This window comes from Lithobates pipiens, unplaced genomic scaffold, assembly GCF_037356315.1.
Source record: "Lithobates pipiens isolate NorthernLeopardFrog02 unplaced genomic scaffold, aLitPip1_a1.2 Scaffold_13, whole genome shotgun sequence".
Classification (NCBI taxonomy): Eukaryota; Metazoa; Chordata; class Amphibia; order Anura; family Ranidae; genus Lithobates; species Lithobates pipiens.
In genome coordinates this window covers 529512408-529535815 of record NW_027507718.1, presented here as the reverse complement: position 1 = coordinate 529535815, position 23408 = coordinate 529512408, and the positions used below count along the sequence as shown (strand labels likewise).

At 47.2% G+C, this 23408-nt stretch overlaps 1 protein-coding gene across 3 annotated transcripts in view; it reads left to right on the top strand.

Annotated features, from left to right (window-relative positions):
- The window catches only part of IL11RA (interleukin 11 receptor subunit alpha), a 219568-nt gene extending 196781 nt beyond the window's left edge, over nucleotides 1–22787 (top strand). For all 3 annotated transcript variants that reach the window (XM_077478177.1, XM_077478178.1, XM_077478176.1), the window contains exons 7-12: nucleotides 7028–7191; nucleotides 7286–7442; nucleotides 10059–10127; nucleotides 11931–12033; nucleotides 12858–12937; nucleotides 16436–22787. In XM_077478177.1, coding sequence (XP_077334303.1) covers nucleotides 7028–7191; nucleotides 7286–7442; nucleotides 10059–10127; nucleotides 11931–12033; nucleotides 12858–12937; nucleotides 16436–16452 — 590 coding nt within the window. In that variant the 3' untranslated portion in view covers nucleotides 16453–22787. The remainder of the gene's footprint in view (nucleotides 1–7027; nucleotides 7192–7285; nucleotides 7443–10058; nucleotides 10128–11930; nucleotides 12034–12857; nucleotides 12938–16435) is intronic.
- The last annotated feature ends 621 nt before the right edge of the window (nucleotides 22788–23408 follow it).

The window sequence follows — 23408 nt, the reverse complement described above, 5'->3', positions numbered from 1 at the left end:
GCTATCTGCATACTGTGTCTCAGGCACATCAAACGTGGCGAAAACACCAACCATATGGGTACAACTTGCTTAACAAGGCATTTAACGTCCAACCACTCAGCTCATTGGCAAAATAACCTAAAAGCAGTGGCGTATCCAGGTTATGGCAGATATGGCAAGTGTCATGGGCACCATGTGAAGGGGGCACTCGTGAGTGGCTGGGCAGCAAGGCACTTACCACATACTTGCCAGCAACAGTCACAATTTTGTCGGGACATTCCTGGGTTTTGGACCTGTGGCCATCCCGGGCAGTTTCCTGAAAAATAGTTTTTGGGCAGGGGCAAATTGGGCCGAGATGTCCGATCTCCCCCGCCCTAAAAAAAACTTGAACCTCTCTGCTGTCACCCGGCACCGTCCACACAACACAGTATGCTGGGAGGAATGAAGCAGCCAGTTACTAGCTAAGGAGATAGCAGGGGCGTCCTAGCCAATGAGTACCTGGGGTACAGAAGGCTCCGCCCTCAGAGGTGTTAGCTGACTGCCGTCACATGACAAGAGAGGTGGCTTGCTGTCGATGATGTTGGTTCCCTCAGTCCTGAGGGCACAGATCTCGGAGCTATCTGTCATCCGCTCTCTGGGTAGGGTTGCCACCTCATCCCTTTAAAACCGAACGAACACATATGAATTACACAGGTTCTCTGGCTGATTAAAGTGGTAATTAAACTCACTCGGTGCCTTATCTGCAATAAATTAGCGTTCGGGTTTAAAGGGATGAGGTGGCAACCTTATCTCCCGGAGCCTCAGCACTGTGCCCGAGATTAGGGGGGATGCCCTGGCCTGGGCTGCACTGAAGCACACCATCAAGCAGAAAAGGTGAGTGATACAGGCTGACTGGGGGAGGGAGATCATAGATAATGTGAGAACAGGAGAAGGTGGGAGCCAGGGGCGGACTGACCATTCGGCCACTCGGGCACTGCCCGAGGGCCCTGGGCCAATAGGGGGCCCCATCAGGGTTGCCAGCCTCAGTAAAACCAGGGACATTATGTAAAAATGTGTGTTTGTTTACATCTGTCTCTGAAATATCCCTTACCAACATCCTTTTGGTCTAAAAATCCAGAGATTATAGCTGCCCCACCTCTCCAGTACCTTCTCAGCCAATAGAAACATGTCTGTGTATATTGTGTGTACATGTATGTGTATACTGTGTGATTGTATACTGTGTGTGTGTTTGTGTATACTGTGTAGCCCCATAATCTCTGATTGCCTGGGGGCCCCATAATCTCCTATTGACTGGGGGCCCCATGAGTTGTCAGTCCGCCCCTGTTGGGAGCTCATTGCAGAGCTGATACCAGGAGGAGCTCCCGTTGTTTATGTGACACCTAATGAGAATGGAGTGCTCATGGCTAAGGTGATACCAGGTGTTGGGTCTCTCACAGCCGCAGAAGTCTCGCCCGACCTGTATGCAGATCAGCCAGCACTCACACTGGTTAGGAAATTATTCCTTTGCTCTTCTCTTTATCTATTTACACTGCACACAGGACGGATGAACACACTGATGATTAGACTTCTGGAAGACGCTGCAAGAGTGGGATGCAGTATTCCTGGTGATTTTCATCTGTTTCTGGAGAGCTCTTAGTGCCAAAGTCCTGTGTGCTCTGCATGATTTATTTGTTTTTATATTGCCTTCAGGATTTTGGCTGGTCAGGCTTGGATCTTCACAGACTCTTTAACCATTTATTGTCTTACCAACTGTGCTTGGAAAATAGAAATGTTAGTAAGCCAGAAGCTGCAGTCTGACCATCTCCTGTAGTATGTCTGCAGTCTCTGACCATCTCTTGTATCACGTCCGCAGTCTTTGACCATCTCCTGTATCATGTCCGCAGTCTGACCATCTCCTGTAGTATGTCTGCAGCCTGACCATCTCTTGTATCATGTCTGCAGTCTCTGACCATCTCTTGTATCACGTCTGCAGTCTCTGACCATCTCCTGTATCATGTCCGCAGTCTGACCATCTCTTGTAGTATGTCTGCAGCCTGACCATCTCTTGTATCGTGTCTGCAGTCTCTGACCATCTCATATCATGTCTGCAGTCTCTGACCATCTCCTGTATCATGTCCGCAGTCAGGCCATCTCCTGTAGTATGTCTGCAGTCTCCGACCATCTCTTGTATCATGTCTGCAGTCTCTGACCATCTCTTGTATCACGTCTGCAGTCTCTGACCATCTCCTGTATCATGTCCACAGCCTGACCATATCTTGTATCATGTCTGCAGTCTCTGACCATCTCTTATATCATGTCTGCAGTCTGACCATCTCCTGTAGTATGTCTGCAGTCTCTGACCATCTCTTGTATCACGTCTGCAGTTTCTGACCATCTCTTGTATCACGTCTGCAGTCTTTGACCATCTCCTGTATCATGTCCGCAGTCTGACCATCTCCTGTAGTATGTCTGCAGCCTGACCATCTCTTGTATCATGTCTGCAGTCTCTGACCATCTCTTGTATCATGTCTGCAGTCTCTGACCATCTCTTGTATCATGTCTGCAGTCTCTGACCATTGCTTGTATCATGTCTGCAGTCTCCGACCATCTCTTGCATCACGTTAGCAGCCTCTGACCATCTCTTGTATCACATCTGCAGTCTCTGACCATCTCCTGTTTCATGCCCTCACGCTCTGACCATCTCCTGTATTTTATATATATATATAAGTACACACACTTACACTTGCATCATACAGGTCCCAGGTCCTATCAGCACAACCGCCAGCAGCACACCACCAGCTGTAGGATGTAGCCAGCAAATTTCTCTGCCCTATCTGCTGCAGTAGAAAAAAAATACAGTTCCTGCCATCCACATGCCCAGCTTCTGAATGCAATCTTGTCAAAGCTGTTGGCTCTCCAACTTCTGCCTTTCAGCCTGGTGGATTCTACCCCCTTCCGTGAATTCGCACAATGTGCTGTACCACAATGGCAGGTTCCCAGTCGCTACTACTTTTCACGTAAGGCCATTCCATCTCTCTACCATCACGTGGAAGGGAATGTTCTGGCATTGTTGGGCAAGGCAGTCAGCTGTCAAATCCACCTTACTGCTGACACGTGGTTCAGAAAGCATGAGCAGGGATGATATATTTCATTCACAGCACAATGGGTAACGCTGCTTGCTACTCGAATGGATGCAAGACAGGGATCGGTGCTGCAGCTTGTTGTGAGCCCACATCTCCATACAGCTGGTGGTGATGATGCCAGACCTGTGACCTCTACCCCCTCCACCTCCTCTGCTCTTGAGGACACGTTAAAGAGGATTTTATTAAATGTTTTTCCTGACTCCAGTAGGTTACAGTGTTATGGAAAAAAATAGTTTTGAGTCTTCTGTTGGTCAGAGTAGCGTTGGAGAAGGCGTCCACCTAAGTGAGGCATTTCGGTATTTTTTAGTCCTCACCGCCCAGGACTGTCAGCTTCCACATCCCCTCGGCAGCTTCTGCATTACATGGTGGATGATTACCTCAGGGCCAAAACAGAGATGGAGAGATTTCCAGCTGACAATCCACTGACTTACTGGGTCATGAGAATAGACCACTGGCCAGAACTTGCCCAGTATCCATTTGAGTTGTTGGGCTGCCCTCCATCCAGCGTGCTTTCAGAACAGGCATTCAGTGCTGCAGGAGGTTTCATTACTGATCATAGAATGCGTCTGTCCACAGACTCCGTGGACCGTTTGACTTTTATAAAAATGAATCAGTCCTGGATTACCAGCTATGAAGCCCCTGATGCCGATGTCACTGATTAAGTCTTTTTGGGATGTGCAATCTCTACAGGACTTCGAGGCAGCCTAGCTTTGAGGGTGTTCGATCATTTCATCTGGAAGAATGTTTTTGGTATAGGTTAACAATTATCACCCAAAGACCAATTTTTCAGCACCTGTTTGATAGGTGCATATCATTGCAATTTTTTACAGTTGTGGAAAAAGTAATTTTGAGTCTTCTGTTGGTCAGAGTAGCGTTGGAGAAGGCGTCCACCTAAGTGAGGCATTTTGGTATTTTTTAGTCCTCACCACCCAGGACTGTCAGCTTCCACATCCCCTCGGCAGCTTCTGCATTACATGGTGGATGATTACCTCAGGGCCAAAACAGAGATGGAGAGCTTTCCAGCTGACAATCCACAGACTTACTGGGTCATGAGAATAGACCACTGGCCAGAACTTGCCCAGTATCCATTTGAGTTGTTGGGCTGCCCTCCATCCAGCGTGCTTTCAGAACAGGCATTCAGTGCTGCAGGAGGTTTCATTATTGATCATAGAATGCATCTGTCCACAGACTCCGTGGACCGTTTGACTTTTATAAAAATGAATCAGTCCTGGATTACCAGCTATGAAGCCCCTGATGCCGAAATCACTGATTAAGTCATTTTGGGATGTGCAATCTCTGCAGGACTTTGAGGCAGCCTAGCTTTGAGGATGTTCGATCATTTCATCTGAAAGAATGTTTTTGGTATATGTTAACAATTATCACCCAAAGACCAATTTTTCACCCCCATGTTTGACAGGTGTATATCATTGCAATTTTTTATAGCAAGGCCAATTCTTGCTTTCATCAAGATTAACTCTATAGGGTTACAGGGGAAAGGTGCTGCCGACACCCAAAGAGTGATTTTTACGCACCCGTTACTTCTATCCAAAGTCAAAGTGACACCAGAATGTATCCAAAAAAATCTCTAATCTTGTTCCCAGTGCACTACATTGTGGCCTCATCATACACACTGGTTCAGAAACTGTGTCTGAGCAAAATAAAGACAGCTTGCAGGGAAAATTTCATTTTTTTGGCTTTATAAATGCAATTATTGCTGCAGCAGATTCTAGGCATGGTACAGATCTGCTTTACAGGTAGACTAATGCCCTGTACACACGGTCGGACATTCTGACTACAAAATCCGTCTGATTTTTTCCCGACGGATTTTGGCCCAAACTTGTCTTGCATACACACGGTCGTACAAAGTTGTCGGAAAATCCGATTGTTCAGAACGCGGTGATGTAGAACACGTACGACGGGACTATAAAGAGGTCCAGTAGCCAATAGCTTTCGTCTTGTAATTTATTCTGAGCATGCGTGGCACTTTGTCCGTCGGAATTGTCTACACACGATCGGAATTTAAACGATCGGATTTTGTTGTCGGAAAATTTTAGATCCAGCTCTCAAACTTTGTGTGTCGGAAATTCCGACGGAAAAAGTCAGATGGAGCCCACACATGATCGGATTTTCTGACAACAAGATCCGATCACACATTTTCCGTCGGAAAGTCCGACTGTGTGTACAGGGCATAAGGCGACCCCCAGGTACAATATTGGAAGCGATTTTTTTATTTTTATGCTTTCACTTTAAAATAAAATAAAAAATCACTGGTGATTTAATAATGACATTTTTCACAAACTTTTTTTTTTTTTATTGATACATGTCCCCCAGGGCAGGACCCGGACCTCTATAACCATTGTATGCCCAATTACATATAAACCTTCAAAATGGGCACTTTTGATTTTTGACATTTGGGTCCCATTGACTTTAATAGGGGTTCGTTATTCAGGTCCGAACTTTCGCCGCGATCAAAAGTTCTGGTGTGAACCGAACAGGGGTCAGTTTGGCACATCCCTAGTAAAGATAAGATCGGAGAGATGGTGTGAGTCAAGATTTCTTGTGTGAGCATTACATGGAGATGCCCCATCACACTGACAGCACAATGACCACATTGTCCAAGCATTCTCTCTCTTTCCCCCAGGATACAAGGCTCACTCCATTGTATTGCAGGATATCTTCCTACATTTCATACGAGCTGCTTGCATTTTCCTTTCCCTTCTACCAACAAGAAATCCTGCAGTACATTTCCAAGGGGAGGAGTGGATGATTCTGCTCTTGTTCTGTGTGACTGACAAACGTTCCAGAAATAGTCCACCAAGAAACTTATATATTAACTAAAGCACTCCCTCATCCATATAACACTTTATTTCTGGTCCATAAAGATTCTGAGATCCTCGTCTGAAGGGGCGCTCTTCCCAAAAATGAGGACAGGGTAGAATAGACCCCAACAAATTGGTGTCAGTGAGATCATGCCCCCCCCAGAAGAAAATGGACTCTCAGAATCCTTGGTGTCAATGGTATTTTGCTCCCAGAGGAGAATATACCCCAAAACATTGATGTCAGTGGAATTGAGGCCCCCATGGGAAAATAGACCCCAAATCCATTAATGTCAGTGTCTTTGTTGGTGCTGCGAACCAGGCTTGTGCCGAAACGCGTCAGCCATCACTTTTTATAGTCACATTGCAATAAAGTTTACAGAAGATTTCCAAAGTTGGCAGCATTTTTGTTCTTACGCTTGAAGTATCGTTGCTGGATGTAAGGAGGACATCCCAAGCCAGAGCACCTGGGGTAGGTGTGTGTCAGGACTAGGCTCTCAGCCCTTCCTTCTCTGTGCTCAGGTTGCTCAGCTGTCTGTTAATTGCCAGTACTCATCATTCTACAGTGGCTCACCTGTTGATCATCTCTTGCTCGTCAGTGAATCCCACAGCCAGTCCCTTCTGGCTGTTTAAACTGTCTGGTTCATTTCTTCAATGCTTTCGCCTTGGACAACATATCTAGAGACTCTCTCCTGTGTTCCTGTTGAAGAATTAGCTTGCTGACGTCCCTCCTGGTTACTGATCGTGTCTGCTGCCTCTGACTAAGCTGATCTCTGGCTTCCTGATTTCTTGGCTTGTTCTGACTAATTTGGCTACTGAATCCTGGCTAGGTTTTGACTACGTTTACCAGCTGCACCATTTTATTAAAAAGCTGTGATTTTTTTTACTGCATTTTCTGTCCAGACAATGTCTCGTTTTAATTTATTCTACATGTGATCTCACAGTAAGAGCGGTGCTTTCTCTGTATACAGTTCACCCACCAAAGGAGGCCCAGTGGTGCAGAACCATTGTACTAGACTGAAACCACTGCATTTGAGAAGTTTTTTTTAATCATTGTAGGTAAATAGATAATTGTATCCCTTTAGTCACTTTAAACTTTTTGTGTTCTAGTTAAACCAGACCCCCCAGAGAATCTTTCGGCGGAGCCGATCCCCTTTGCGCCACGGAGACTTAGAGTCACTTGGGCGTACCCCCCAACATGGCCCCAGGAGCCTCATTTCCAGCTGAAGTTTAGAATCCAGTACCGGCCAGTGCTCCACATGATGTGGTCCGTGGTGAGTCCCCTGTCCTCTGTGTGTGTTCCTCTGTATTACAGCATGGTGTTTCTTGTACTGTAACCATTTATTCTTTTTGATGCCACCGGCCCAGGTGGAGACGGCTAATTTGTCGGACATCATCACGGACGCATTTGTTGGGGTGGAGCATATCCTGCAAGTGGGTGCCAGGGACTTCCTGGACGCGGGAACCTGGAGTGAGTGGAGCCCCGAGGCCCGAGCCACGCCGTGGACCAGTGAGGAGCTTTCAGGTTTGTGCGCTGCAACACTTCATACATTCCAGCTCACACACAGACGAGGCATTAGGAGAAATATTCCTCTGACAATGCATTACCAGCTATGTTCATTTTCTAATCTGGGGGCATTGCTTCAACGGTGGTAAATTTTGGTCATGCTCAGTGACAGTTAGAGATATGATGTGACATATCACAGAAAGGAGGAGTCACCATGGGGGCCCCCAGGCGTGAATAGATGCTTGGTGGCCCCCAGGGGTGAATAGACCGCAAATCATTGATATCAGTAGGATTGTAGGAGTCACCATGGGGGAATTACCAGAGAGTGGTGCAAGCATAAAGCCCGCTCCACACTTCTAAACTGAGAAAACAGAAGAAATGCTGCCCCTAATTAACAAAAGGGGGTCAATGATATTCTGGCTCCCGAGGTTGACTAGACCCAAAATCATTGGTGTCAGTGATATTCTGCCCCCCCCCCCCCCAAGGTCGACTAGTCAGTAAATCATTGGTGTCAGAGGTATTCTGTCCTCCGGGATTGACTAGACCTCAAATAATTGGTGTCAGTAGGACTGTTCCTCCCAGGTGAGAATAGACCCCAAATAAATGGTGTCAGTAGCATCGTGGCCTCCAGGGGATAATAGACCCAAAATCATTGGTGTCAATGATAGTCTGGCTCCCAAGGTTGACTAGACCCAAAATCATTGGTGTCAGTGATATTCTGCCCCCCCTCCCCCCAAGGTCGACTAGACACATTGGTGTCAGTAGTATTCTGTCCTCCAGGATTGTCTACACCCCAAATAATTGGTGTCAGTAGGACCGTGCCTCCCAGGTGAGAATAGCCCCCCAAATTATTGGTGTCAGTGGCATGGTGGCCTCCAGGGGATTATAGACCTATAATAATTGGTGTCAATGATATTCTGACCTCCAAGGTTGACAAGACCCAAAAACATTGGTGTCAGTGATATTCTGCCCCCCCTTCCCCCCAAGGTCGACTAGACACATTGGTGTCAGTGGTATTCTGTCCTCCAGGATTGACTAGACCCCAAATAATTGGTGTCAGTAGGACTGTGCCTCCCAGGTGAGAATAGCCTCCCAAATTATTGGTGTCAGTGGCATGGTGGCCTCCAGGGGATTATAGACCTATAATAATTGGTGTCAATGATATTCCGACCTCCAAGGTTGACAAGACCCAAAAACATTGGTGTCAGTGATATTCTGGCCCCTCAAGGTCTACTAGACTCCAAATCATTGGTGTCAGTGGTATTCTGTCCTTGAGGATTGACTAGACCTCAAATAATTGGTATCAGTAGAACTGTGCCTCCCGGGTGAGAATAGCACCCACATTATTGGTGTCAGTGGCATGGTGGCCTCCAGGGGATAATAGACCCAAAATTATTGGTGTCAATGATATTCTGGCTCCCAAGGTTGACTAGACCCCAAATCATTGGTGTCAGTGGTATTTTAACTTTCATGGGTGAATAAACCCCATATCATAGTTGTCAGTAGGACTGTGCCTTCCAGGTGATTTCTTGGTGTCAGTGGCATGGTTGCCCCAGGGGATAATAAACCCCAAATCATTGGTGTCGGTGGTATTCTGTACCCCAGGGTCAACTGAACCTCATATCATTGGTGTCAGTGGTAGTCTGTACCCCAGGGTCCACTAAACCTCATATCATTGGTGTCAGTGGTAGTCTGTCCCCCAGGGTCGACTAAATCCCAAAGTATTGGTGTCAGTGGTAGTCTGTCCCCCAGGGGTGAATAAACCCCAAATCATTGATATCTGCCTAAAGCCTGATCCACTCTTCTAAACCAAGAAAGCAGAACAGATGCTACTCCTTATTGAAAAAAAGGGGTGCAAGAGGGGAACTGTGGCTGTTTTCTATATAGAAAACTGGCACATTGTCATTGTTTATTATTAGATGAAAACCCTATTTAACTCTGAAACAGAAACTGACGTAGGTGACACAAAGTGTCCTGAAACAGGTCCAAAGTCGCACGACACATCGTACAATTGTGAATGGGGCCTACGTGATTATATCAGCTGCTGAAAGTGCTTAAAACACTGATGGTGTAATATCACTTTAAATGAGCACTAGCGAATTTAACATTTTAAAGTGTAAATCCTTTCATATACCCAGGGAAGTGGCCTCAGGTGATACACAGAGAGGAAACACATCTCCTGCATGAGTTGTACCTGTTTATCTGCGGTCTTCTCTTCTCTACATCCATTTTAAAGTTCACAATTCATACAGCTTGTCTGAGCTGTCAAAAAACAGAGGGGGGGAGCTGAATTTACACACTGCAGAGCTCAGTGAGGGGTGCCCTGAGAGCTGATTGGAGGGAAGGGACACTCCCCCCCCCCTCCACACAGCGCACAGGGACAGAACTGAGGCTCTTAATCATAGGCTGTGTGCTGGAGCCCCCGTCACCTTATTATCTCTTGTTGTTAGGAAAACTTTTCAAAAGTGACTCATGCGGATAGCAGAAGAAGGAGGAAGCAGACAGCAATGACACTTAGTGCTCTGGAGTGAGACAAGTGCCCACTATAGAGGGATATGCTTTGTTCATATTTAATGTCTGAGGTTTACAGTTTCACTTGTGCTTATTGTGTTCTATTTTTTTGCTCATTTACAGGATCAGTCCCAGAGATCGGCAATGAAACCACTATAGAAGATCCTGAACCTGAAATCAGGGAGCCATTTGGTAAGCTGTCGGTCAGAGTAACACCTGACACATGGTCGTCTATATTATTATCTATATTATTTTTTTGGATGAGACGACGCTGCATTGGAGGTGTATGGAAGGTTCGAATGGCACCGAATATTTTTGCTGGTTCTGAACTGAATAGGCAGCATTGAAAATTGAGGAATCTCCTGTGGTTGGATAGGGGTCAGTACCCACAGGGAGAGAGACAGTGCTGGAGATACAGGAGCATGTCTGAGGCTGCGTGGAGGTGTACCTAGGCACTCAGGGTGCACTGGAGTCATAGGATGACACAGGATACTCTGGGGCTACTGGAATTCTGGGGTCTGGATTGATGCATGATGGTCTGGGGTCACTGGAGGACACAGGAGCACTGGGGATCCCAGGGTCATTGGAGATATTACAAACCTCATAATGGGCAGAGCAGATGAGCAGACCCGGGAACTCAGCACAGGGATGGTGGGAACCCCTCATAATGGGCACAGCGGGTGTACACTCAGATCCGGAAACTCAGCACAGGGATGGTGGGAACCCCTCATAATGGGCACAGCGGGTGTACACTCAGATCTGGGAACTCAGTGCAGGGATGATGGAAACCACTCATAATGGGCACAGCAGATGAGCAGACCCGGGAACTCAGCACACAGATGGTGGGAACCCCTCATAATGAGTTCCAAGGTCTGTACACCTGCTGTGCCCATTACGAGGGGTTCCCACCATCCCTGTGCTGAGTTCCCAGCTCTGTAGACCTACTGTGCTCATTATGAGGAATTCCCACCATCCCTGTGCTGAGTTCCTGTGTCTGTACACCTGCTTTGCCCACTTTGATGGGTTCCATCATCACTGTGATGAGCACAACAGGTGTACAGACCCGGGAACTCAGCACAGGGATGGTGGGAATTCCTCATAATGAGCACAGTAGGTCTACAGAGCTGGGAACTCAGCACAGGGATGGTGGGAACCCCTAATAATGGGCACAGTAGGTGTACAGAGCCGGGAACTCGGCACAGGGATGGTGGGAACCCCTCATAATGGGCACAGCAGGTGTATAGACATTGGAACTCATTATGAGGGATTCCCAGGTCTGTACACCTGTTGTGCTCATCACAGTGATGATGGAACCCATCAAAGTGGGCAACGCAGGTGTACAGACCCAGGAACTCAGTGCAGGGATGGTGGGAACCTCTCATAATGGGCACAGCAGGTGTACAGAACCCAGAAACTCATCACAGTGATGGTGGAACCCATCACAGTGGGCCCAACAGGTGTACAGACCCAGGAACTCAGTGCAGGGATGGTGGGAACCTCTCATAATGGGCACAGCAGGTGTACAGACCTGAGAACTCAGCACAGGGATGGTGGGAGCCCCTCATGATGGGCACAACAGGTGTACAGACCCAGGCACTCAGCGCAGGGATGGTGGGAACCCCTCATAATGGGTACAGCAGGTGTACAGAACCCAGAAACTCATCACAGTGATGGTGGAACCCATCACAGTGGGCACAGCAGGTGTACAGACCCGGGAACTCAGTGCAGGGATGGTGGGAACCTCCATAATGGGCACAGCAGGTGTACAGACCTGAGAACTCATCCCGAGGATGATGGGAACTTCTCATAATGGGTACAGACCCACTGCAGAGATCTATAGAGTCGCTGAGAGACAGAAGAGACTGTCAAGGGTTCAACTGTCAAACATCTACCAAGTGCTCAAATACCATTCATTGTCCATCCTTATTCCTGTGATAAGTTGAAGTTCATATTCTATTTCCTGGACTAACACGTGTCCACATTTACTTCCTGCAGCAGACCACACTGACCCCGCAGAGAAAGTGGCGGTACTCATATCGCTGGGAGTCTTCGCATTTGTGGTGCTGGCCCTTTTCCTGATTGCTGGCGCCTTCATCTGGTAAGTGTCATCACTGCAGGTTTTTATATTATCCAGCCCATACCTTTCCTTTTATACTGTGTATCCATGCCTCTTCTGAGCCAATGCACCCTTTCTTAGCCCCTGTACACACGGCCGGAGATTTCCACAACCAAATCCGTCGGATTTTGTCCGTCGGATCTTGTCCAAAACTGTTGCATACACACGGTCGGACAAAGTTGTCGAAAAATCCGATCTTTCAGAACGTGATGACGTAATTTCGTTACGATGGGACTACGTTCAGGCTAGTAGCCAATAGCTTTGATGTAGGAATTTGATCTGAGCATGCGTGGCACTTGGTCCGATCAAAATTCTCTACACATGATCGGAGTATGTCCGATCGAACCAGTTGGTCGGGAAATATTTCCAACATGTTGGAAAATTGGGTCCGACGGAGATTCGGATGGAAACAGTCCGATGCATACCACACACAGTCGGATTATCCGACAACGCGGTCCAATAGGACACATTCCGACTGATTCTCCGACCGTGTGTACAAGGCTTTAGCCGTTTTTTACCCAATGGGTATATGCACCTTAGAATGCCCTCTTTACGTTGGTGGGTAGAATGCCACTCAGTAAAAAAAAAAGATCAGTGGTGCCATGCTGGCTCTGCCAAACGGTGTTGCCCCTGGAACAATAAAGGCACCGTCAGATGGGAGGTCAACCAGCCACCGCTCAGCTCAAGGAACTGCTAATGACCTCCAGAAGAACCCTGGTTAGGGATGTAAAGCGCTGCGTAAACTGTTGGCGCCGTATAAATCCTGTATAATAATAATACATGTGACCTTTCTTTGTCGCTTGCAGGATGAGAGTGGACCGGACAGTGAAATACGGTGGGATGAAAGCAGACTTCCTGACAGCCATTCATATGAAAGCCCTCCCAAGTACGTATCACTGGAGCGAGGCCAGCGGTCATATATTTAAGTAGAATCACCTTAATGTTCTTGATCTTTGTAACTAATAGCAGGGGTGAGGTCTGCAGTGAAAGGTTCTATTATCCTTTCCATTTTGTAGCATACACTAGAAAATGATTAGTTGCATTGGTTATATGACGGAATAGTCTGCGCTCCTTTCTATGTCGGAGTAACTGTGGAAAGTCTGCCTCCTGCTGGCCGAAATGTGCAATTTCTATGATTGCAACAACTTGTCCCAAAATACCGACTGCCATAATAACAAGGAATTTTTAGTTCCCCTCTCCTAAAGGAAATAGGGAACCCACAGCTCTCATCTTCTTTGTGCCAGTACCCCTCCAACCAACCATCAAAAAATGTGTATATGTGTGTGTGTATATATATATATATATATATATATATATATATATATATATATATATATAATAGAGAGAGAGAGAGAGAGATATAGATATATATATATATATATGTCTCTCTCTCTCTCTCGCTCTATATATATATATATATATATATATATATATATATATATATATATATATATAATCTAAATCTAAATTAAAACAAATAGCCCAGCTTTTGCTGCAATATAAACCTCCAATACAATATTTTCCCACCACAGTGTATTTTTTTTCCACCACTAGATGTCCTCAGTTTGGTGGGCACCATCATTTAACCTATTAAAGTGGAGCTCTTCCCAAAAGGGCAAGTTCTGCTTCTTTGTAACCCCCCCCCCCCCCCACTGCCACATTTGGCACTTTTTTTTGGGGGGGGGGGGTAGATACCTATTTTTCATAAGTACCCGCTCCTACTTGCTGCTTAGATCGCTCCCCTTCTCCTGCAGTCTTCTGGGGCACATTACAGGTACCAGAAGACTACAGGACCATTCACAAGGTGCTGGCAGCCTGCACCCGAAGCCGATTGAGGAATCGGTTTGGGTGAGGACATCGCTGGATCCCTGGACAGGTAAGTGTCCTTCTATTGAAAGGTTAGCAGTATTTGTAGCTGCTGACTTTTAGGAGCCTGGGACTCCTTTTTAAGTCGAGGTTGTCCCGGATAAGCCCCCAACCTGCGAATGAACACTGAAAAGAGAAGCAGCACAGCGATGATTACACCTCTCAGTCACTGTGCATTCTCCTACGATCAGCATGCTTCTTGTCACGCCACCCCCCCAATTTGGCCGGGGAGTACTAAGCCTCGATTGGCCGCGGGTCCTAAGTTCTGATTGGCTGGGAGCAACCACCGGGAGTTGGGGGTGGGAAGCAATGGGGGGCGGGAGGATGGGACCTGGATGGGGTAGGTGCAGGAGCTGGTAGGGGACCTGCCACGCGTCCGGCGAGTGATTCGGCGATCAAGCGACCAGCGAGCGCCGGGAGGGGGGGTGGTTGGTTGGCTGGCTGTGGAGGCCACGGGACCCCTCCCCCCCCAAGAGAATTAAGCACCAGCCAGGAACTATCTTTGGGGTGGTCTAGCAGGGAACTGCCAAAATGAACCTTGCCTAAAGGTACCTGTATGCTGTATACCATTCTGAGAACAGGTAACTCTTCTTGGTCTGACTATAGATAAACATTATGATAAAATGATGTGCTTAAAGTGGTCGTGGGGGGGGGGGGGGGGGGCGGCGATGGCTTCGGACCAAGCACACACGAGTGTCTCCATAGCGAGCAGCTTGCTATGGTGGGCATCGGCATTGGGGAGGGGCCAGAAGGGGTCCTGAGAAGAGGAGGATTGGAGCTGCTCTCTGCAAAACCATTGCACAGAGCAGATAAGTGTGACATGTTTGTTAATTAAAAAAAATAAATAAAAATGAAACACTTCAAAGTCACTTTAGGTCTAATGCTTAACCACTAGGGATCCGAATGATGGCTACAGCGCGGGACCTGCATTGCCGGGATGACGTCAATAGATTGCACCAGCGGCCTGCGCGCCTCCTGAAGGGCGTGCGCTGCGCGCTCTGTGATCAGTGAGTCTATGAGACTTGCTGGATCACAGATCAGAGTAAGGTGTCGATCCCGATCCTTTACCACGTGATCAGCTGTCAGTCAATGACAGCTGATCACGTGATGTCAGCACTGCCGGCAATCGGCTATTTTTTCTCCTTGCGCTGACAGCACGAGGAGAAAGAAAAAAGACGATCACCGGCAGCAGTGAGCGGGACATCAGTCCCACTCACTGTGATGTACCGCCAGATCCTCAGTGCCCACCTGTGCCCCCTACAAGTGCTGCCTACCAGTGCCCACCAGCGCCACCTTTCAGTGCCCACAGTGCCACCTATCAGTGCCCACAGTGCCACCTATCAGCACCCACAAATAGTGCCTGGACAGTGCTGGACATCAGTGCCACCTATCAGTGCCCATCAGTGTCACCTATCAGTGCCACCTATCTGTGCCATCTATCAGTGCCATCTATCAGTGGTACCTATCAGTGCCCATCTGTGCCACCCATCCGTGCCATCTTATCAGTGGCCATCTTATCAGTGGCCATCAGTGCCGCCTCATCTGTGCCCATCAGTACCGATTTATCTGTGCCCATCAGTGCCACCTATCTGTGCCATCTATCAGTGCCGCCTACCAGTGCCCACCAGCGCCACCTGTCAGTGCCCACAGTGCCACCTATCAGCGCCCACAATCAGTGCCTGGACAGTGCTGCACATCAGTGCCCATCAGTGCCACCTATCTGTGCCCATCAGTTCCATCTATCAGTGGTACCTATCAGTGCCCATCCTTGCCACCTATCAGGGCCCATCAGTGTCATCTTATCAGTGGCCATCAGTGCCGCCTCATCTGTGCCCATCAGTACCGATTTATCTGTCCCCATCAGTGCCACCTTATCCGTCCCCATCAGTGCCACCTTATCTCGGCCCATCAGTGCCACCTTTCTGTGCCATCTATCAGTGTCCATCAGTGCCATCTATCAGTGGTACCTATCAGGGCCCAACAGTGCCATTTTATCAGTGGCCATCAGTGCCGCCTCATCTGTGCCCATTAGTACCGATTTATCTGTCCCCATCAGTGCCACCTTAACTGTGCCTATTAGTGCCCACCAGTGCAGCCTAACAGTGCCCACCAGTGCCGCCTCATCAGCGCATATCAATGAAGGAGAAAAATTACCTGTTTGCAAAATTTTATAACACACTATTAAACATGATTTTTTTTTTCAAAATTTTCCATCTTTTTTTGTTTGTTTAGCAAAAAATAAAAAACCCCCAACTGTGATTAAATACCATCAAAAGAAAGTTCTATTTGTGGGAAAAAAATGATAAAAATAAAATTTGGGTACAGTGTTGTATGGCCGCGCAATTGCCATTCAAAGTGCGACAGCGCTGAAAGCTGAAAATTGGTCTGGGCAGGAGGGGGGTATAAGTGCCCGGTAAGCAAGTGGTTAAAGAGACTTAAATGCGTTGAGTCACTTTACGTCTAATGCTAATGAAACCTCTATTCATATTTTCTTCAACCCTCTTTTTTCTTTCCTCAGAAACACAGATTTTGTAGTTCCGCAAGGAGAAAACAATGAAGTCCAGATCTGGCAGAGAAACCGTTTTCCTCGGGAGGAGGAGAAATGCATCTGTGGAATGTCATGTCTCTCTACCATGGGACAATAGAGATGAGATAAACTTGGCTGTTTTGGAGGCACTGCCGTTACATTAGCTGTCCACCGGGGGGCAGACAAGCACCTTCCATCGGATCTGCAGCTTGCTTCTTTTTTTTTCTCCTGGAGGGCATAACTGACAAGACGCTCACCTCTACGGCAGCTCACTAGGATAACTTTAAAAAAAATAACAAAAAAAAAACAAACAATAAAAACGCTAAAACAACGTCAGCAAACCATAATGCAAAAGACCTGGTAGACTAAACGCTAGTCTTCAGGAGCCAGGTGAAAAATGTGACTCATTTTTTTTTTAGAAAGTTTTATTGTCAATGGAAGCTCGTGTGTTTTCGGGACACTTAAAGAAGCGTCTGAAGTGCCGAATGGCTTCTGAATTCTGCATACATTTTTTATTTTTTTTTCCATCCTAGAACTAACCAGACTGTGCGGTGCCGTGCCGGCTGCCGACTATAGTTCAACGAACCGATCAATGCTGCTACCACATAGACTTTTCTTCATGGTGTTCTGCAGTCATGCAGCTGTTGTGTTTATATTACAAGGACGATATACGTGGCTGGAAGATGGTGGAACTACTGGTCTTATAGAGCCCATCGGCCTAATATAGGCTTCATTGACTTGGGGGGGCCATATCTGTTGGGCACAGTCCATTAGATACCAAACGATTTATAGAGCTAATTTGGATGTGAAGTCTACACCAGAGTTGGCTTCACCAGGGAGTTGGGGGCAGTGCCTCTCATGCTTCATGGAATTATGTAGTATCTCAAACCAATTGTAATATCAAAGCCACCCTCAGTACCTGGCCAAAGTGCCAAGGTGAAAAGCCGAAGTCCACCCATTCCCCCATGAGCTGTGAACTGCATAGGTTGAGGTTCTGGTATAACGACCAGCTGGTTTAGGAGGGGCATATGATGCCCTTTTTTTTTTTAAACCGGCTGAAGCATCCAAGATTGCCACCTCTTCTGCCTGCCTATCAAGCCCAGCCCTGGCCATCCTGACCACCACCCTGACCACCCCAGATCAAAATCTGGTTTTGGTTTGTTCATAAAGTGCATCTGGAACCTGTGCATGGGGCCAAGTTCTTAATCAGGATGTCCAAGTGTCTACCTTGGAGGGATGGTGTAAATCAGGGTTCTCCAAACTTCCTAAGCAAAGTGCCAATTTACTGTCCTTCAGGCTTTAGGGGGACAGAAGGAGTAGAAAATACCCTGGCATCAGTGTGCCATCATTGGTCTGAGTGCCCCATTGTTGATTTCAATGAGAAGAGTATTGCCCCAATGATGGTGTGAGTAGAGGGCATGGTGCCTCATCATTGGTATCAGTTGGTATAATAGTGCCCTAAGTGCCGGATAGAGCCAAACAAAGGGACACATCTGGCACTCCAGGCCATAATTTGGAGACCACTGGTGTAAATGAACGGATAGGGCAGTGTAAGCAGCCCACCATCACAATGGCCCATGGCGAATTTAGGGAAGCATGCTTCAGAACCTTCACAGAGTACCAGCTGATATTATTTTGAGCAACCAAAAGTCATGGTCCTCAATAAAAAGTGTACATAGTATGAGATATTTAAGGACACCTGAAGTCTCTTGGCTCCTATAGGTCCAGAGGTTCGAGCCAGAACTGATTATGGCATTAAAGGGGATGTCTATGTGCAGTAAGGATGTTGAAGCTCCCTGGAAATTCTGGTTTTGGTATAATGACAAGCTGGACTACAAGGGGCGTTTTGGAGAAGGTTAGAGATCCTTGTGATGTCACATTTCAGGGACAGCAATTCACTGCCATATCCAACCCATAAAAACGCGTAGGGAAAACCAAGGTGACCCTCATTGGCTACCCTCCTCCGAGTTGTGTCACAGTAACAATGTCTCTCTCCTTGTTCTATTGGCTTGCTAAACCATTGGAAGAAAGGAGGGAAGCTTGGAATTTAAAAAAAAAAAAGTAAGAGGGTCTTTCAGGTTTTCTTCAGTTGCTTCAAGAAGAACTTGGAAACTGTACTTCTCTGTGTAGTACCATGGTCTTTGCCTCCTGCAAACTCAGGAGGTAACAGTTAAGCCTCGTACACACGATCAGATTTTTCGGCAGGGAATTGTGTGATGACAGACTGTTGGCCTAAAATCCGACCGTTAGTGCGCTCCATCAGACAATTGTTGTCCAACTTTCCGCCAACAAATGTTGGATGGCAGGCTAGTAAATTTTCTGCGGACAATGGTCTGTTGTCAGATTTTCCTATCGTCTGTACACAAGTCCAATGTACAAACACGCATGCTCAGAGTCAGTGTTCACCAAACACGACATTAGCATAAGGTGCCCAAAGGGTGGCGCTCAAGAGCTGAAATTCCTCGTAGTAGGTCACTACGTTCGTGTTTGTTGGCCGACAATTGTGTACCGTTTGTATGCAAGACGAGTTCCTGGCACACGCCCTTCGGACTTAAGTCTGACGCTTTGTTGGCCAACAATCCGATCGTGTGTGTACGAGGCTTAAGACTCCCATTTTTCTGTTGTTCCCGAGAGCTGGGAGGACTGAAATCCAACTGCAAAATAAGACAAGAGTTTGCCTTAGCCCTTGTACACACGGACGGACATTCCGACAACCAAATCCATTGGATTTTGTCCGACGGATGTTGTCCGAAACTGGTGTTGCATACACACGGTCGGACAAAGTTGTACGAAAATCCAATCGTTCAGAACGTGATGACGTTATTTCATTACGACGGGACTACGTTCAGGCTAGTAGCCAATAGCTTTGGTCTAGGAATTTTGATCTGAGCATGCGTGTCACTTTGTCCGATCGGAATTCTCAACAAACGATCGGACAAAGTCCGATCAGATCATTTTGTCGGAAAATTTTACAGCCCAGCTCTAAAACTTTGTCGGTTGGATATTCTGACGGAAACAATCCGATGGAGCTCACACACGGTCGGATTATCCGACAACACGGTCCGATCAGACATTTTCCGTCGGAATGTCCGACCGTGTGTACAAGGGCTTAGAAATACTTTCAGGTCAGGCTGCTATACCAGATTTGACCAGTAGATGTTGCTACGGGTGAAATTTCGTCATTGCGGTTTTCTCTCCTGAAAATAGCTGCAGTTGGATTCCCTCCGTTCTTCCTGGAAATCCATTTTAATCATGGATAGCACCATAGTCTCTACACAAGGGGGGCACTTATAAAATGGATGCAGGATTAAAAAAAAAAAATTAGTAATTATTAAATCTTGCAAAATTTAGAATGAGCAGTTTATGAATGTCCCCCGATTTTCACTGTTTGCACTTTTCTTTTACAGGCCTTCAGTATGGAGACAAACTGTACTAGTCAGCTGGTTAAGCTATAGGCTAATAAGGGAACTCAGTTAACAAGCTGTATATCAATTACCTGGGCATTAATCTAGGATTGTGTTCTATACAGAGCAACGCCTTCAACCAATGTGAAAGCAGCGATTTAAAGTGACCCTGCACCCAGTAGATTTAGTCTTACTTCCTCTGTTTACTCTCTGTCAGCCCACATACCTGTAGACTTGTGTTGATTTGGACAGTTGGCTCCATCTGTGGTTCACCAAATCCTGCCCATTTGCTGTTGGGTGCCACCATCTTGTCTCCGATTTCTGAGGCCCCGGTGACAACGTTCTAATTATGCAGAAGACTAGGACTAGAGATAAAGAGCGGGTCTTCGTGATCCGACACTCAGAAGTGTCAATTTCTGCAGCAGTGAAATAGTGTCTGAAACTGGGCAAAGAGGAACTTTTTGGAGAACATAAAGTGGAGACTCTGTACAGAGGCATAACTAAAACCTTCAGGGCCCCTGTGCAAAAAAACAAGAAGGGCCCCCCCGACCCCATCCTGGGGCCCTTTCTATCAGTCCCAGGGCCCTTGTTACTGGTCCTGGGGTCTTTGCCGCTGGTCCTGGCTCCCTTCCCACTGGTCCCAGGGCTCTTTCCATCAGTCCCAGGCCCTTCCCACTGATCCCGGGGTTCTTTACTCCCGTTGCAGGGCCCTTTATTACGGTCCTGCAGCATTACCCTTTCACATATTCTGCTGCCGCCTTCCTGACCATCTTGGGGGACCAGAGCCCAGTCACAAGTGCAACCCTAGTAGTTCCCTGGTGACTTCCAAAAATGAACTCAATGAGCCAGTGGTGGAACTACCAGGGCTGCAAAGGTCACACTTTCCACCACTGGCTCAGTGAATTCGGTTTTGGCACTTCTCACTGGTGTAGAGTGAGCTTAAGTGACCCGGGGTTCTTTAATCCCGTTGCAGGGCCCTTTATTACGGTCCTGCAGCATTACCCTTTCACATGTTCTGCTGCGGGCCCCCTTCCTGACCATCATGGGGGACCAGAGCCCAGTCACAAGTGCAACCCTAGTAGTTCCCTGGTGACTTCCAAAAATGAACTCAATGAGCCAGTGGTGGAACTACCAGGGTTGCAAAGGTCACACTTTCCACCACTGGCTCAGTGAATTCAGTTTTGGCACTTCTCACTGGTGTAGAGTGAGCTTAAGTGACCCGGGGTTCTTTACTCCCGTTGCAGGGCCCTTTATTGCGGTCCTGCAGCATTACCCTTTCACATGTTCTGCTGCGGGCCCCCTTCCTGACCATCTTGGGGGACCAGAGCTCAGTCACAAGTGCAACCCTAGTAGTTCCCTGGTGACTTCCAAAAATGAACTCAATGAGCCAGTAGTGGAACTACCAGGGCTGCAAAAGTCACACTTTCCACCACTGGCTCAGTGAATTTGGTTTTGGCACTTCTCTCTGCTGTAGAGTGAGCTTAAGTGACCCAGGGTTCTTTACTTCCATTGTAGGGCCCTTTATTACGGTCCTGTAGCATTACCCTTTCACATGTTCTGCTGTCGGGCCCCCTTCCTGACCATCTCGGGGGGCCAGAGCCCAGTCACAAGTGCTACCTTTGCAACCTTAGTAGCTCCCTGGTTAGTTCCAAACATGAACTCAATGAGCCAGTGGTGGAACTACCAGGGTTGCAAAGGTCACACTTTCCACCACTGGCTCAGTGAATTCTGTTTTGGCACTTCTCTCTGCTGTAGAGTGAGCTTAAGTGACCCGGGGTTCTTTACTTCCATTACAGGGCCCTTTATTACGGTCCTGCCGCATTACCCTTTCACATGTTCTGCTGTGGGCCCCCTTCCTGACCATCTCGGGGGGGCCAGAGCCCAGTCACAACTGCTAACTTTGCAACCTTGGTAGTTCCCTGGTGAGTTCCAAAAATGAACTCAATGAGCCAGTGGTGGAACTACCAGGGTTGCAAAGGTCACACTTTCCACCACTGGCTCAGTGAATTCTGTTTTGGCACTTCTCTCTGCTGTAGAGTGAGCTTAAGTGACCTGGGGTTCTTTACTTCCATTACAGGGCCATTTATTATGGTCCTGCCGCATTACCTTTTCACATGTTCTGCTGTGGGCCCCCTTCCTGACCATCTCGGGGGGCCAGAGCCCAGTCACAACTGCTAACTTTGCAACCTTGGTAGTTCCCTGGTGAGTTCCAAAAATGAACTCAATGAGCCAGTGGTGGAACTACCAGGGCTGCAAAGGTCTCACTTTCCACCACTGGCTCAATGAATTCGGTTTTGGCACTTTTCACTGCTGTAGAGTGAGCTTAAGTCATCAGGACAGGGTCTCTTTATTAAGAACTGTGCATGCGGGAGGGATCAGAAGTCACACCTTGAGATAAATTGGCTGGTCGGTTTATGGAAGTGTTTTGTGGTTGCCCATCCCTATACTCCAATGGCTCATATTTACATCTACTTAAAGGTGCCTCATACAGAGGGAGCAAGGTGCATGACTGCCAATGGGGTGGACGTTCCATTTTTGTTTCTGCACAAGGGCCTCCTAGGATTTAGGGGCCCATGTCTACTAGATCTGAGTCAAATGTAGGTGCTGGGACCCCTTCCGTTGGCCTGTAGACTTGGACACAGGTCACTTCTATCTACCTGCCAAGCCATACTCCATGAATAGGTGGTTTTACTTTGCCAGCAGATGCACAGTAGGAGCCAAATGTTGATCTTACACAGGGGCCCATTGGAGACTCAGTCAACCACCGACTGCCCATAATACCGGGTGCTTCCAGCCTAATTATCTGATCTTGATTGTGCGTGTGCCGAAACGTACTGACCTTCTCCGGTGATGGACGAAAAACATCTGCACCCAGTTTATGTTAGGTCTGCTGATTAGTATTCAGATGTGTGATTGCAAATATATGAAGCGTCTTTTAACTTTAGACTCTATAATTTGTATATAGGAGTATATAGTATGTTACGCTATTTTATTTTTGCCGGGTCACTCAAAAGTGACACATTTTGGTGGATCCTGATGTGCTGTGTTCAGGGCTGCAGTTAGAAAACACATGGTCCCATACAGCCTACCTGATAGAACCCCCCACCCCACCCCACTGGGTAGTTTACTATTCTTCAGTAATGAATGGACACATGAGTGATTGGTACCAATCTCTCACTGTGTTCATTCAAGAGAAGAAGAGGCCAGTAAATTACATATTTACCGGCCTCTTCCCCTGCTCTCCATTCTGAAACATCTCCCTATGCTTCAGTAATGAATGGACACAGGAGTGATTGGTACCAATGTCTCACTGTGTTCATTCAGGAAAGGAAGAGGCCAGTAAATGACATATTTACCGTCCTCTTCCCCTGCTCTCCATTCTGAAACATCTCCCTATGCTTCAGTAATGAATGGACACAGGAGTGATTGGTACCAATGTCTCACTGTGTTCATTCAGGAAAGGAAGAGGCCAGTAAATGACATATTTACCGTCCTCTTCCCCTGCTCTCCATTCTGAAATATCTCCCTATGCTTCAGTAATGCATGGACACAGGAGTGAT